Source organism: Corylus avellana, chromosome 6 (assembly GCF_965113065.1).
Source record: "Corylus avellana chromosome 6, dhCorAvel1.hap1.2, whole genome shotgun sequence".
NCBI classification, from domain to species: domain Eukaryota; kingdom Viridiplantae; phylum Streptophyta; class Magnoliopsida; order Fagales; family Betulaceae; genus Corylus; species Corylus avellana.
The window spans coordinates 15,312,241-15,328,428 of NC_142495.1; the positions used below are offsets into that span (position 1 = coordinate 15,312,241).

At 38.6% G+C, this 16,188-nt stretch overlaps 1 protein-coding gene across 2 annotated transcripts in view; it reads right to left on the reverse strand.

The window, feature by feature from the left end:
- The window catches only part of LOC132187628 (uncharacterized), a 29,633-nt gene extending 14,095 nt beyond the window's left edge, over nucleotides 1-15,538 (reverse strand). The window contains exons 1-7 of one of the 2 annotated variants that reach the window (XM_059602006.2): nucleotides 15,376-15,538; nucleotides 15,060-15,277; nucleotides 10,045-10,174; nucleotides 9,832-9,934; nucleotides 8,653-8,776; nucleotides 7,808-7,873; nucleotides 5,626-5,664 (exon numbers count right to left, since the gene is read on the reverse strand). In XM_059602006.2, the coding sequence (XP_059457989.1) occupies nucleotides 5,626-5,664; nucleotides 7,808-7,873; nucleotides 8,653-8,776; nucleotides 9,832-9,934; nucleotides 10,045-10,174; nucleotides 15,060-15,215 (618 nt within the window). In that variant the 5' untranslated portion in view covers nucleotides 15,216-15,277; nucleotides 15,376-15,538. Of the gene's footprint in view, nucleotides 1-5,625; nucleotides 5,665-7,807; nucleotides 7,874-8,652; nucleotides 8,777-9,831; nucleotides 9,935-10,044; nucleotides 10,175-15,059 lie in introns of both variants that reach the window. The other variant, XM_059602004.2, reaches the window with a different exon arrangement.
- Between the last annotated feature and the right edge of the window lie 650 nt (nucleotides 15,539-16,188).

Sequence of the window (16,188 nt, forward strand, 5' to 3'; positions counted from 1 at the left end):
TAGTATGTTTGCAGGAGACTAAGGTGGATCTTATCTCTAATAATTTTGTGAGGAGTTTGTGGGGATGCACTTATGCGGAGTGGTGTTATGTTCCGTCAAGAGGGGCCTCAGGTGGAATTCTGGTTATGTGGGATAGAAGGGTAGTCACGAAGGTTGAGGTTGCTTTGGGCAGTTTTGTGGCGGCTTGCTCCTTCAAAAATGTTGATGACGGTTTTGTTTGGGCGTTTGGGGGGGTGTATGGTCCCAACAGAGATAATGTTAGACATTATTTTTGGGAGGAGTTGGTGGGCCTTATGAGTTGGTGGGATATGCCTTGGTGTATTGGTGGGGACTTCAATGCAACTCTCTTTCCTAGTGAAAGGTCGGGGGGCGTTTATTCCCGGTCCGCAATGAGGGAATTTGCAGATTTTATCTCGAAGCAGGGTCTTATGGACCTTCCATTAGCTGGGGGGGTCTCTACTTGGTCTAACAATCACTCTTGGTCTCGGCTAGATAGATTCCTTGTTTCCCCAGGTTGGGAAGTTCACTACCCGGGTGTTCGACAAAAGAGGTTGCTCCGTATTTGTTCGGATCATGCTCCTATTGTTCTTGATTGTAATTGTTTCTTGGAAGGTAAGAGACCATTCAAGTTTGAAAATATGTGGCTTAAAGTGGAGGGTTTTGTGGACAAAGTGCGGAGTTGGTGGGAGTCTTATCACTTTCTTGGCACTCCGAGTTTTATTTTGGCAAAAAAGATACGAGCTCTCAAGGAAGATATTAAGAGATGGAATAACCATGAATTTGGCAATGTGGGAGGGCACATCAAGGCTAGTATGGATGATTTAAAGGCTCTTGATAGGATGGAGGAAGAGAGAGGATTGTCCCCTGAAGATATTGAGCGGAAGAGGTCGTTAGCCAGAGAGTTGGAGTCCCTTCTCTTACAAGAGGAAATTAGTTGGAGGCAAAAATCAAGGGTCCGGTGGTTGAAAGAGGGAGATAATTGTACGAAATTTTTCCATCAGATTGCTAGTGCGAATAGAAGACATAACACTATTGAGTCGTTGATTGTAGAAGGCTCCACCACTTCAGATCAAGAGGTTATTAGTAATCATGTCACTCATTTTTACGAGTCTCTTTTCAAAGAGAGTCTCTCTTGGAGACCGAGGTTAGATGATCTTGAGTTTGACATGTTGGATGTTGGAGAGGCCACTAGTTTGGAAGCTCCTTTCGAGGAAAGGGAGGTTTGGGAGGTGGTGAAGGGAATGGATAGGGACAAGGCACCAGGTCCGGACGGTTTTTCTATGGCGTTCTTTCAGGATTGCTGGGATGTGCTCAAGGGGGACATTATGGCGGTCTTTGCAGAGTTCCATGATCGAGGTAGATTTGAGAATAGTCTTAATGCCACGTTCATCTCTCTCATCCCGAAGTCTCATGGAGCTACTGACATTAAGGATTTTCGTCCGATTAGCCTTGTGGGAGGGGCATACAAGATTATAGCCAAGGTCCTTGCCAATAGAATGAAGAGAGTGATGAACAGGGTAATCTCTAAACCCCAGAATGCTTTTGTAAAAGGCAGGCAAATCTTGGACTCAGTTCTCATCGCCAATGAATGTCTGGATAGTCGTATTAGATCAGGGGAGCCCGGCTTATTATTGAAATTTGATATGGAAAAAGCCTATGATCATATGAATTGGAAGTTCCTTCTCTACTTACTGAGAAGGTGTGGTTTTGGAGAGAAATGGTGCTCCTGGATCGAGCACTGCATCTCGTCCGTGAGATTCTCGGTTTTGATTAATGGTTCTTCATCCGGTTTCTTTGATAGTTCACGTGGCGTGAGGCAAGGTGACCCTCTTTCTCCTTTCCTGTTTGTCTTGACCATGGAGGCTTTCAGTAGGTTGATCGACGCCTCGTTACATAGGGGACTCATTTCTGGGTTTTTAGTGGGAGCTAGAGAAACGGATCGGATTATCGTCTCTCACCTTCTCTTTGCTGATGACACTTTGGTTTTCTGTGGGGTAGATCCTACTCAAGTAAGAAACATTGGCGCCTTACTTGTCTGCTTTGAAGCTGTCTCTGGGTTAAAGGTGAACTTGGCTAAATCTGTCATGGTCCCTGTGGGTAGTATGGACAATGCGGACAGGCTGGCTGGTATTTTGGGATGTGGTATAGCTTCTACGCCGCTGAAGTATTTGGGCCTCCCGTTGGGAGCCTCGTTTAAGGTCAAGGCTATTTGGGAGGACGTGTTGGAGAAATATGCTAGAAGGCTGGCCTCTTGGAAACGCTTGTATCTATCAAAGGGAGGGAGGATTACTCTCATAAAGAGTACCTTATCCAATCTTCCTACCTACTTTCTGTCTCTGTTTCCTATTCCGGCCTCAGTGGCGAAGCGCATTGAGAAGATTCAACGTGATTTCTTATGGGGTGGGATTGATAAAGAGTTTAAATTCCATCTGGTTAGTTGGAATAAGGTATGTTCTCCGATCTCTGAGGGAGGTTTAGGCATTCGGAATTTGCGTTTGATGAATCAAGCTCTTTTGGGAAAATGGTTATGGAGATTTGCTCAGGAGAAGGAGGCTTGGTGGAGGAAGATTTTGGTGGCAAAGTATGGTGCGGTTTGAGGTGATTGGTGCTCCAAGGTTCCCAGAGGATCGCATGGGGTTGGGTTATGGAAGTATATATGCAGGGGGTGGAGGTCGTTCCAAAGCCACATTAGATTTATCCCTGGTCTTGGGTCCAATATCAGGTTCTGGGAGGATATTTGGTGCGGAGATATGTCTCTTAAGGAGGCTTTTCCTGGACTTTTCAACATTGCCACCAAGAAGGATGCGTCTATTGCAGACAATAGGGAATGCTTAAATGGCTCTGTTCAGTGGAATGTTTCCTTCACTCGCAGGGTACATGATTGGGAAGTGGAGGTCTTGGCCTCTTTTTACATGCTATTGTATTCGCATCCGATGGGCGGGGAAGGGGAGGATAGAATAAGGTGGATCTCTTCTTGTAAAGGCAAATTTGAAGTAAGATCATTTTATAGGATCCTTGCTACAAAAGACCCTACTCCTTTCCCTTGGAAAAGTATTTGGCGCACCAAGGCTCCTTCAAGAGTGGCCTTCTTTGTTTGGACAGCCGCGCTTGGAAAGATTCTAACTTTGGACAATGTTCGGAAGAGAGGTATTGTGGTGATAAATCGTTGTTTCATGTGTGAATCAGAAGGGGAGTCTGTTGAGCATCTTTTTCTTCATTGTGGGGTGGCGCGCACCATGTGGAATACCATTTTCGTTCGGTTTGGTTTGTGTTGGGTTATGCCGGGTAACGTTAAGGAGTTGTTTGCTTCTTGGTGGACGGGTGGTAAATCCAGCAGCGCCGTTCTGTGGAAGATGGTTCCTCTATGCCTTATGTAGAGTATTTGGAACGAGAGAAATGCTAGATGTTTTGAGAACTCTTCGAGGAATATAGAGGACCTTATTCATTTTTTCTTGTACACTCTTTTCTCTTGGACTGCTGGTTGGCTAGCGCCTATAGTAATCAGCTTCCAAGATTTTCTTTTTATGTTCTCTTCTTCTTTCTCTTCCTCTTAGTCGCTCTCTTGTATACTCCCAGTGTACTAGGGTTGCGCCCCTCTGCGCTTTTTCTATATATCTTTACTTATCAAAAAAAAAAAATTTCTAATACCCAACCCGTCTTCCTTAATCGGAGTGCAGACCCTTGACCACTTCACCAAGTGGTATTTGAACTCTTCGCCTAGCCCACCCCATAAGAAATTACGCTGTAACTTCTTAATGCGCTTGGCAATGCTAACCGGAATAGGAAAAAGAGACAGATAATAAGTAGGCAAGTTAGCAAGAGTGCTCTTGATAAGCGTGAACCTGCCACCCTTCGACAAATACAACATTTTCCAACCGGCCAACCGACGTTCTATCCTTTCGATAACTCCATCCCAAATATGCTTAGCCTTATAAGGGGCCCCCAACGGCATACCAAGGTACTTAACTGGCAGAGAGGCAACCCCACACCCTAGAATACCGGCTAACATGCCCACTTGCTCCCCACTGGAATTAACACCGACTTAGCCAAGTTAACCTTTAGACCAGATGCAACTTCAAATAATAAAAATAGACTCCGCAAATATCGTACTTGAGCGGGCATGCATTGCAAAAGATCAAGGTATCATCAGCAAACAAAAGGTGTAAGACCGCAGTATTACCGACCTTGAATCCATCTAGCAGTCCCCCATTAACCGCCACCGAAATCATCCTGCTCAAAGCTTCCATTACAAAAACAAACAACAGAGGAGACAGGGGGTCCCCTTGCCGCAATCTCCTGAAACTGCTAAAGAAACCATTAGGAGAACTATTGACCGAAATTGAGAATCGCACCGAAGAAATGCAATGTTCTATCCAAGAGCACCAAATCCCCCGAAAACCACACCTCCTTAGCATATATAACAAGAAATCCCAATTCACATGGTCATAAGCTTTTTTCAGATCCATTTTGCAAATAACCCCTGGCTCCCCAGATCTCAACCGACTATCAAGGCATTCATTAGAAATCAAGATAGGATCTAGAATCTGCCCTCCCCTTAATAAAAGCACTTTGCAACCAAGTTATAATCTTGTCTAGAACTACCTTCAATCTGTTTGCTAAAACCTTAGCTATGATTTTGTAGATACCTCCCACAAGGCTAATCGGCCGGAAGTCTTTGAGATTGATAGCTCCGGGAACCTTCAGAATAAGCGACATGAAAGAGGCATTGAGGCTATTCTCGAACAACCCTCCTGCGTGAAAATCTCTAAACACCTTCATAATATCCCCCCTCACAACCTCCCAGCAAGTTTGGAAGAAAGCCATAGAAAACCCATCGGGGCCCGACGCCTTATAGCCATTCATCTTGAACACTACCTTTCTGACCTCATCCTCTTCAAAGTCTCTCTCCAACCAACTAGCCTCCTCCTCTGATATGGAATCAAAGAAAATACCATCTACCATAGGCCTCCAACGGCATTGCTTCGTAAAATGTTTTTTATAGAACTCAACTATGTGTTCATTAATCTCAGTCGGGTTTGAGGAGGGATTGTCTCCAATCATAAGAGTATCTATAGCGTTGTGTCTTCTATTAGAGTTGGCTATAGAGTGATAGAATTTAGTATACTTATCACCTTCCTTCAACCACATCACCCTAGATTTCTGCCTCCAACTCACCCCCTCCATAAGAGTACATTTCTGCCTCCGACTCACCCTTAGACATCCTTGGTTCGATTTTGTACTAGGAGTTTCCCTGGATTACCCGATACAAGGTTCTAGTGGGTGGGGTCGTGTATCCATGATTTACTCCCTAGGGGTGGGTTCAACGGACCTGCCTTAGTGAGGTTCCATGTCATAAAAATATTCTAGAAAAAAAATTCAAGTAAATTCACATGCAAACCAACAATCAGAAAAAATATTTTACCATAGAAATATTCTCCAATTGACAAAAAAGAAGCATAATTATGAAATTACATTCTAGAAAAAGAATGAATATAAGGAAAATACATAAATGATGAGGTCATCTTCACTTATATTCAATACTACAATATGAATAAATCCAAGACTAATCCAAAAAAGCAATTAAAAAAGGAACACACAATCTAACTATAAGGTAGCAAAACTAACCTGCAAACGCCGTAAAATAGGCTTTTGCCATCTTTCACGCTGGGCAAAGAAAAAGAAAAGGAGCATAATTATTCACGACAGAACAAACACCACTCAATCCTGATCGGCAAAAGAAATTTATAAGTAGGAAATCTTATTATTATGTAATCTAAATTGGCAATAAAATAATTTTCCAAAGCTATGTGACAAGGTTCTACTATCTTTCTACATGTTTTCCAATTTGGTTCAACAAACCAGACTGGAGATACATGAAAACTACAACAGTGCCTATTTCCAAGGTTATAACACTATATCCAGTTACTGAAAAGGTCATTACACCCGCATGACGAGTAATTTTAGAAGTCCTTCTTGTGTCCCTCTTAAGTCCCTCCAAGAATGATGTGGCTATTAAAATCACCATTGATCAAACAGTGATTTTAATAGCCACATCATTCTTGGAGAGACTCAAAAGAAACACAAGAGGGACTTGTAGCATTACTCCCGCATGACTATGTTCACCATCACCTCATTATAAAAGTAATATAAAGCCATTCAGAAAGCTAAATAATTAGACACATGAGGCATACATTTGAAAGTTGAAGAGACCAATAAGGTAAAACTTCGGTTTAAATGCCAGCTGACTAGCCAATGAAATAAAAAATAATATTAATTAAAAAGATAAACTATATTCCTTGGCTGAACAAGGACATTATTTCATTTATGAGGTTCAAGATAAGACATGAAAGAAAGGAGTTCAAATGATTAGTCAACATTTGAGTTGTAATTGTGAAGTACTAGAAAGTAGAGTACAATGACATTTAAGAGTTATGATAAACCCGAATGTAGTATTGAAGAGGTTATGGATGTCGTCCGGGGGATTGTCGAGAGAGAAAATGACACTGACATCCTTAGAATTGCAACCGAGATATTCCTTAAGAGATCATGTAAAAGAGATGTTTGTGACCCTTAAGGAGCCATGACTTCAGATAAACTTTAGCAAGCAAACGAGAAATAAAGAATCAACTGTTGAAACGTGAAATAATGTTGTTTTGTTATAAACTATTTGAAACGTTGCAAGGATTTATCAGAATGATGTTGTTTTTTATGCACTAAATAATTTGAAGCATTGTGATGCTGCTTTTCACAAATTATGTATTCTTATTTTAATGATGTTTGTTTTCAATTATTGCATATTCATTTTGTGCTTCTTTTTTCTTTCTTTTCTTTTTACAAATATGGGCAGTAGTGATTATAGCACTCAAGATGATACAAGTGATAGTGATTATGGTGAAGGAGAAAATAAGAATAATATCTATATTCTAGCAGCACAGGGGTAGCTGTTGTTGACTAGATAGCAAAGGAACCTTGTAGGACCTCTCCCCAACCAGATTATAAGTTTGTCATTTGAGGTCCCTATTGAAGGGACTTTTTACTAAGACAATATTTGAAATCATCAATCATCTTGATCAAACCATATTACAAAAAATATTTTAAGGCACGAAAAAGACAAAATTTTGGACATCAACTACATAATTCTTGTTCAGGGTATGGAATCGAACCATTAAAAAGTATATAAAAAAAAAATCCAATTAACCATTTTGATATAAAAAGGTTGCAATAAAATGGAAAAAATAAAAAATCAACTTCCCTAAATGTCATTTGTTGCTTCTAAAAACACTTCTTTTTTGTTACCAAACAACTATAACGATTATAAAGCACTTCAGACATGTAGTTACCAAATAGCTAAACAACTTTTCACTAGTAGAACTTTTGGGCAAAGCTCAAAAGATAAGCTTTATTTTCCAACACAATCACAAACAAGCCCTAAACATTTTTCTCATATGTTATTCCCACTATCCCAAATAAAATTTCTCATTTTCCTTTTTGGAATGCTTCAAAATACTTTTCAAAAGTGAACATTTACTTTATGATTTTCTTAAACTATCCTCCTATTTTATAAAGTAAACAAGATTCTCATTAAGTCATAAATATAAAATAAAAGGCATTTTAAGAGGTTAATTAGAATTTCTACTTTTTGCTAATAATTGAGCAACTTAAACCAAGACATTCATTTTGGGATGGAGAAAGTAAAATAACCCCCTAAACCAAATATAATAGAAAACAGCATGGTGATTCAGCAGATTCATTCTTTCCCAAGGATGTAAAATCTCTCATATCCTTCAGTATGGTTTTTAAAACGTACCTTCTCTTTCCAATAGTTATAAACAGGCTGGATAACAGCATATCTGAAAGACTGAGCTTGTAGAGCCTAACATTCAAAGGAAGGAAAGGGAAAGAAGAAAATTAGAAAGTGATGAAACCTTTCATACCTACAAGAAATAGTTCAAGCAAGCCACATTTTAGAAGGCAAACATTAATATGAAAAGGAATAATATTTAATGTAGATGATTTATGTTCCTTGGATCAGAGGTGCTTAAATATGACAGATACTAATTCCTTGCCCACCGCCCGCAGGAAAATGGGCCCTTCTTGTGGTGGGAAAATAAGTCACTCAAGAGTATTTCAAGAATGTGTCATTTATGATCTCCATAAGGTGGTTGATCTTCACCCAGTGTGTCCTTAGAAAAGTACTTATAATAAGATGCTCAATTTGTATTCCATTATCACCTAATCTGTGCTTGTGGGCAAGATCTATGGATAGGTTTCAATTATCTTGGGCTATGAAATACTGATTTCAAAACCAAGTTCATTGTTGCTTTTGTAAGCCTAAGAGGTTAAGGACTACCTTACACACAAAGTTTCTTTCTTGCTGAATTTCAGTCTCTTTCGGAACAGAGAAATGAGAACCTTTTCTATACATGCGTATAGCTATAAATACATGTCAATATATTGTATAAAGTAATAGTAATATACATATAACTTAAAACTAAGCAGCTAATGTCTTATTTAGCAAGACCTAACTATAGATTGCCATTTAGTATTCATCAATCAAAAACAGAGTATCAAATAGCTATTTGATGGACGAAGTAATAGAGTGACAACTAGCATTGATATTGGTGTGAACCCACGGTCAAAACAAATTTTCACCTCGATAGCAACATCTGGTTGTAGAAGTACAGAAATTGGTGAACCAAGAGTTGGTGTAATAACTCCTGCTCTTTCTCGAGCCTTATGATCCAATACTTCCAACTTAAAAAGAAGAAATTCAAACCTGCATTAACAAGCACACTTCATTTTTTTTAGTTTTTTTGGACAAGCACAAGCAAACCTCAATGCTTATGTTATGACTATATTTTGTAAAGAATTGTATTAATTCTAAATAAAATTCTTGAATTTTCAGTGATAATGAAAAAATAACAATATATGTTGGTAATCTCCATATTTTCATAACATTCATTATTTTCCAGCAAAATCTGTAGAATTCCAGATTGCTACTAGACCCCAGGGTTTGAGTTTATTTGCTTACAGGCTAAATCCAACAATTTAACATTGGAAATGAACAAATTGGAGCACACAAATTGGATATGAACAACTTGATGGTAAAACCTGATTGATGTAGTTAGTTCAAGTAAATTTAACTTAGATGAGTTGTCATTTACAGTTCATAGAAATGCTTAAAGAGAGAGGTTTTCCACTGCACTGCCTGAGTCCGTTGGGTGATGCCTTGCTTAGCCAATTTGAGGTATTATCTTACTCAATGGAGAAACTAATAAAGTTTGAGGTGAAAGAGAAACATTCTTATTTTATTGTTCTTTTGTATAACTGTTTGGTGGTTTTCGGCAAATTTTATTGATCACACTTTTCTCACTTTTAGAGGAAGAACACTCCAATAATATTGCACATGTTGTATGTCTTCTTCTTAATGGAGTCGGCTCTCATAAAAAACGATAAAAATAAAATAATACTGATATAACATTTACATTAATGTTCCAAACATCTTGTAAAATGTATCCCTGTTTTTAAATGACCCAAATGTTATATATTTTGAAGGACCAACACTTGACTTTGATTCAAGATCAAAAACATTAGCAGATCCCTTTACCCTTATCTTTCTGTTTCTAAACAACTGTAACAGCCTATATCTGTTTCCCACCAATTTCCATAACCAAAGTAAAAATGGTGTACAACTTCTAGTTTTTATAGATAATTCCATTGAGTGACTAAAAAGATATTAATAAAATGACAACATTAAAATGAAACCAACCATTATCAAACAAAGGATAGAACAAAGCAGATTAATACAACAACAATGTTTGGTGTGATTACTTTTCATTTGTAAGGATCCTCCTTTCTTTGTTGTAGTCTTGAAGCCAATCCTCATCCTCATTGTCAAGGTCATACTCTACAAATTCTCCAAGCTCAGCCCGAGCTGAAAATAAATGAACAAAATTTAAGAATGCTACTACAATAATGATATACAACTGAAAAGAACATCAATACTAGCATGATATCAATAAAGAATCTATCTTGGCCACAAACCTCCTCTTCCACGTAAGTAAGATGTCGGTTGAGCAAAGGTTCGGGAATAGTCTCTTTCATATGTATCCACAACGACATACTGAGGAGTGGGTATCTCAGCAGCCACTTTCTTGGTAGGGATTTGATGTACCTAATAAAAATACATCTTTAAAATTAATATAAACAGTAGTATCAGAACAGCACTTATAAACACAACCACATGTTCAAGTTGACCAATATTCATACTGTTGTAAAAGTATTTGATGCTGTATTATAACTTTGGGTACAGTATCACCATGCTGTAATATAACTTTGATAAGTAAATAAAATTTTATTAAAAGCGGGCAGTATACAACAGGAAACACCTAGAGCAAGCAAAAGAAAGAACCCAAACAACCCAACACCAAACAAACACAACCAAGAAAAACCCACAAAAAAAAAACCCTCAAACCCGAAACCCCCAAACAAAGCCCTCACAAAGCCCACATGAAGAGCTCAACACTAAAAAATATGAGCCTTGCATTTCCCACGCCTAGAGTTTGCGCCTGCACTTTCATAATTTATGGAGCATTTTAGGTTCACAGCTCCCTTCTACCTCTGGAATTAGAGGACCCCCCTTAGTCTCCCAAGGATTATCCTCATCAATGGCTGTCAGGAGAGCCATTGTCTGATCCTCAACCCCCTCACAAGAAATCCCCACCACAACCACCTCAAGCACCCTTAGAAAAGTCCAAAAGATGAAATGTTAACCTTCGTAACAAAAGCAAAGAGAGGAAGAGAGGGAGAAAATAGACAATGAAAGTGGTTTTGGATGTCTCTGATAGCAAAAGCAATGCCATACGAATAGTGAGGGAGTTAAAGTAGGAGCTGTTTTGGATGGTTGTTATAGCTACATCAAAGCATAAATTCATAAATACATAAATACATGGGTAAATGTGATGGTATTAGTATAAAACATTCATAGAAATATTTTTTTATATGTAAACAAAGGAATATCATAGAAAGCATAAGGCGCCCCTAAGCATGCAGAAAGTATACAAAAAGAACACCAAAACAGCAAAAAGAAACAAAAGCAAAGAAAAACCCGCGAACCCCTACAATAGAAACCCAAAGCCCACATAAACCCAGGACCACATTATAGCACAGCAAGAGCCCTCTTGCTTTTACCCCTGCTAGAACCAGCACCCCTAGCATCAAAATTAATTGAGCATTCCAAATACTTCAACTCCCTTCTCTCTTTTTGCTAAGAAGCACAAAATAAGACCTCTTGACTACGCCCCTCATCAACTAAAGTCAGGAAATCCAAGAGACCCTTCTCATCCCCCTCGTAAGAGATCCCCATAATGTGATAACACGACTTTGCATCATGCGCTACCCTAGGATACTCTATAACCCTTGCCTCAAAGGATTCACCCACCTCAAAGACAACAAAAGATCGTTGAGCTCTCCAATACACACCCGGCAAAAACTGAGGGGAGCACCCAGTGGCCGTAGTATCATAGAAATATTAGACTGGGAGTATCATTTCTCCTTAAAACAAACTATATCTCCTGCATTATTTGGCAGTGTAGACTATTACCCAGTTGTTACACAATGTTTGTGAATGAAGAATTGGAATGGTCACGCGGTGTAACAAGTTCCAAAGCATAGAGTATTTTTGTGAAATTGGGGGTGCCATGAACTTTAGCCCCAATGATATGTGAGTATATAGCATAAATTCTTGCACAAATAGTTGATCCAAAGTATTGAGATGGCCACATCCCCCCTTGCCTCAAGATGGCTCGGCCACTTGTACCAAATTCACAAAACAGATATTTCCAATGGTAATACAAAATTAAAGCACATGCTCAAGGTTTGGAAATCTTTTGGGTTACCAGATTAATCGGAGAAGTAAACCACATAAGCAAGACCCCTATGGAATTATGCATTTAGTCCATTCACGTTTGAAAAGATATGATAAAACACAATGAAATACTAAAGTAACTAATGAGAATTACGCCTTCTTTTTTATAAGTAATTTAATCTCATAAAGACACAGAGGGGTGCAACCCAAGTACACGAAAAGCATACGAAAGAAATATCCAATTAAGAGAAAGAGAAAGAACATATATCAAGAAATACTAAGAAATTAGAAAACAAAAACAGTTGTGAGTAGCCATCCAAACATAAAGAGAATTAAACATAATGGCTATTAACTCTATCATTGTCCTCTCACAATCCTTGAAATTTCGAGCATTGCATTCTCTCTAAATACACCACATTAAGCACAAAGGAATCATCTTCCAAACTTCTAAATTGCAAGGGCTTCCAAACTGACATCTCCAAAAAGCCAATAGCTCCACCACTCATTGGGCATGACCTACTCTATACCAAATAGACGGAAAATCAATTCCCTACACTCAATGATATTCCTACAAACAAACACTTCACTTCACCTTCAAATCTCCGCTTCCTTAGGAATAAGGGCAATAAAAGTTGCATTGAGGCTTCTTTCGAACTTACCTCGAATAAAGAACTCATGGAAAACATTCCTGATATCTTCTTTGAGAACCTCCCAACAAGTCTGAAAGAAGGTCAAAGGGCCTTTATCACCATTGAAAGCTTTCATTACCTCAAAAACCTCTCTCCTCAAAAGCTCTCTCCATCCAGATAGCCTCCTCATCACCAATGAAATTAAAATGAAGACTATCCAATTTAGACTGCCAACTAAACTGTTCAGAGTAAAGAAGATGGTAAAACTGCAGAATATTCCACTAAATACACCACATTGAGCACAAAAGAATCATCTTCCAAACTTCTAAATTGCAAGGGCTTCCAAACTTACATCTCCAACAAGCCAATAACTCCACCACTCGTTGGGCATGACCTACTCTATCCCAAATAGACGGAAAATCAATTCCCTACGCTCAATGATATTCCTACAAACAAACACATCACTTCACCTTCAAATTTCCGCTTTCTTAGGAATAAGGGCAATAAAATTTGCATTGAGGCTTCTTTCGAACTTACCTCAAATAAAGAACTCATGGAAAACATTCATGATATCTTCTTTGAGAACCTCCCAACAAGTCTGAAAGAAGGTCAAAGGGCCTTTATCACCGTTCAAAGCTTTCATTACCTCAAAAACCTCTCTCTCCTCAAAAGCTCTCTCCATCCAGATAGCCTCCTCGTCACCAATGGAATTAAAATGAAGACTAACCAATTTAGACCGCAAACTAAACTGTTCAGAGTAAAGAAGATGGTAAACCTGCGGAATATGCCCCCTAATTTCTGTAGTATAGAAAGAAACAGAGGCATTAACATTTAAAGATTCAACAGTGTTGTTTCATCTATTCAAATAATCATAGATGCATCTGAGCTGCTAATTACTGACTCATGCTTCACTAGATGGCTTCCGTGTAGCATTAGTTGCAACAGGATTGGCTACAGAATGAGAAGAGGTTTTTGGCCTTAAAGGCTGATTTTTTGGTCTAGGAAGTGGCCCTGCTCACGGGGTGCTGTTCTTTCTTTCTTTTTCAATTTTTTTTTTTTTTAAAAAAAAAAAAAAAAAAAAATCTTCTCTTTCTTCTGGTATGACAATAAATCGTCTCCGACCACCACTTCCATACTCCACAAGAGCCAAGAAACAACCATGATTGCAAGAGCAGCACTAGGAAATGAAGGCTTTGTTTCCAACCCTGCAGGATTTCACAAAATCCTTCATCTCCTCTGCTTGAGACAGAGCCTATACGGTGGCCAATAATCAGGACAAGCTGACTTTACCCAAGAAGATTGAACGTAGAACTACCCTGCTTCTTCCAAAAATTTGTAAAACAGATCCCCCTACCATAAACCTTGGATTCAACGGAAAAACATCTCAAGTTCCCCAGCTCTCCATTTTTACGCTGGATTGCGGTACAATACTGATAATTGATAACTTGAGAGAAATTTACACCTTATTCTCCGCCATTTTCTCTTTCATCTTCTTTAATTCACTTTCATGAGATAGTTGAGACAACTTTCTATGCAATTTTGTTGCCAACTTTCCAAATCATTGTCTGCCATTTGCCCCCGCCTAAATTCTCTCCTAACCACCAGGGAAAACAAAAAAAAAAAAAAAAAGCAAGAGAGAGAGAAGTTTTTGCATTGATTGTATTAATGTGCCTTAAAGTAGGGGAAAAAAGAGCTAGTGTCATTCACAAAACACAATAATGTTAGACCAATGACCCTTAGATTAAACAATAATGGAAGGTTAAGAGATTCATCTTGACAAGACGTCCAGAGTAGCAGATTCAGTGAGCCTTTATTGACACAAATGTCCAGCCATCACATCACATGAGGATTACATTTTATATACATACATTAAAAACATAATAATGTTCCCATAAAAGTTGACCAATGCAGCCATAATAAGGCAGTGCTCTTGCTCCAGAGCCACAATTCACAGAATTGAACCTATGAATATGCCTCTTTATTAGGTTGGTATAGGTTGGGCGCTTTAACCATTCAGCCATACATGCAAAAAGACTCTAGCGAGCATGTACTAGGAATCTTGAATTATTTACTCTCTTGTCATAAAACCACAACCCCATGATAATAAATCTCAAACCATCACAGAGAAACAACTGGGTTTTCAAAATATGCAGTCTTGTCCATGTAGTAGTTTTAGATATCTTGAACAAAGCTAATTACAAATTACTCAGGAAACAACACTTGAAGCGAAAAACTCATCAACTTATGTTTCAAATAGCCACCACGCCAATGAGCTCTAGCTCAAGTTGCACCTCCTCCCTCGTTAAGAATATGAGGGAGGGTTTGAGGTCCACGAACAGTTGCGGACCTAACTTATCAACCAAGAAAAAGAAATGCTTCGAACAACCATCACAATGTTAACCGGAGGGCATCTTAACAAAACACATGACACAGGTAATCAGTGACTAACCAGCTAAAATCACACAATTCTTACAAAATGTCACGCGTGCAAACTTTTTGATAAAATGCCTCAATGAAACCAATTATAATAAACAGAAAAGAAAAAGAAGGGCAGGGCATCGTACGTCGTTGTCGACCTCCGAGGCGAGACGGAACAGATGGGAATTACGGGTAGAGGAAGTGGTGGGGGTGTCGTCATCTTCGAAGTCCTTGACGCTCTTGACGATCGGAAGCTTCTTGTGAATGTCGAGCGGACGAGGCCTGAACGACAACCGACTCATCTCTCCTTCTCACGTCGTTCTGGCCACCATTACTACGCTTTTATCGCATCAATATCCCTCAGCTTCAAAAATTACATCCATTTTCAACAGCAATAACAGAATTGCCAAAAGAACATACTTACAAAATTAGGGTTTTTTTTTGTTGTAGTTTAGGGTTTACTTTCTTCTCTCTGCTCCGCTTCCTTCGTAGCCGTAGCAAGGAGATGTTTTGCGGTTATGTTTGTTAGGGTTTGGAATGCGAAGAAGCCGGTGAGTTAGGACAAGGGGGGGAACAGTCAGGGGGATGGGGGTCGACACACGGGGACGATCGGGGAATTTTTTTTTTTTCTTTTTTTTTTTTATTTTTCTTTTTAATTATGCCCGGCTCGGGACCGGAGGCAAGTTAAAAAGTTATTGGACACAAAGGATAAAACAAAAGCATTAAGATGGATAATTGTAGGATAATTTATTCTTTATTTTTTCACCTAAAATTTTCAATAATTTTTTAACTGATTCCAAATTTCATATAAGATTTAGACAGGAGTAGGTTTCCTAGTTTTGATAGTTTAACTAGAATTTCTATAGAGACTCTAAAATTCCATTTTAAATAGGATTTCTAAGGGGATAAGAAAACCTAGTTTAAATAGAACCTTCGCCATATTTGTTTTCCTAGTTTGACTAGGATTATTATCTGACCTAGAATTCTTAATGAGATTAAGACTTTAATCCAATTTTAGAAAGTTTTAATAAGGCAAGGCCATCACAATTGTTTTATGGAAACTCAATATTTCAAAATATCAAGTGAGAAAGAGAATCAAGAGTTGAGTTTCACCGCCTCTATTGTTGTTGTATAGTAATGTAAAGTAAGGCACATTGCCTTAACCATGAGTCATACTCCCTGTGAAAGGTGTTTTTACTTTACGAATTCAAAGATAGACTTTTTTAGGATAGATGGATGTGATTAACATTAGAAACAACCACGCTGTTGTGGAGT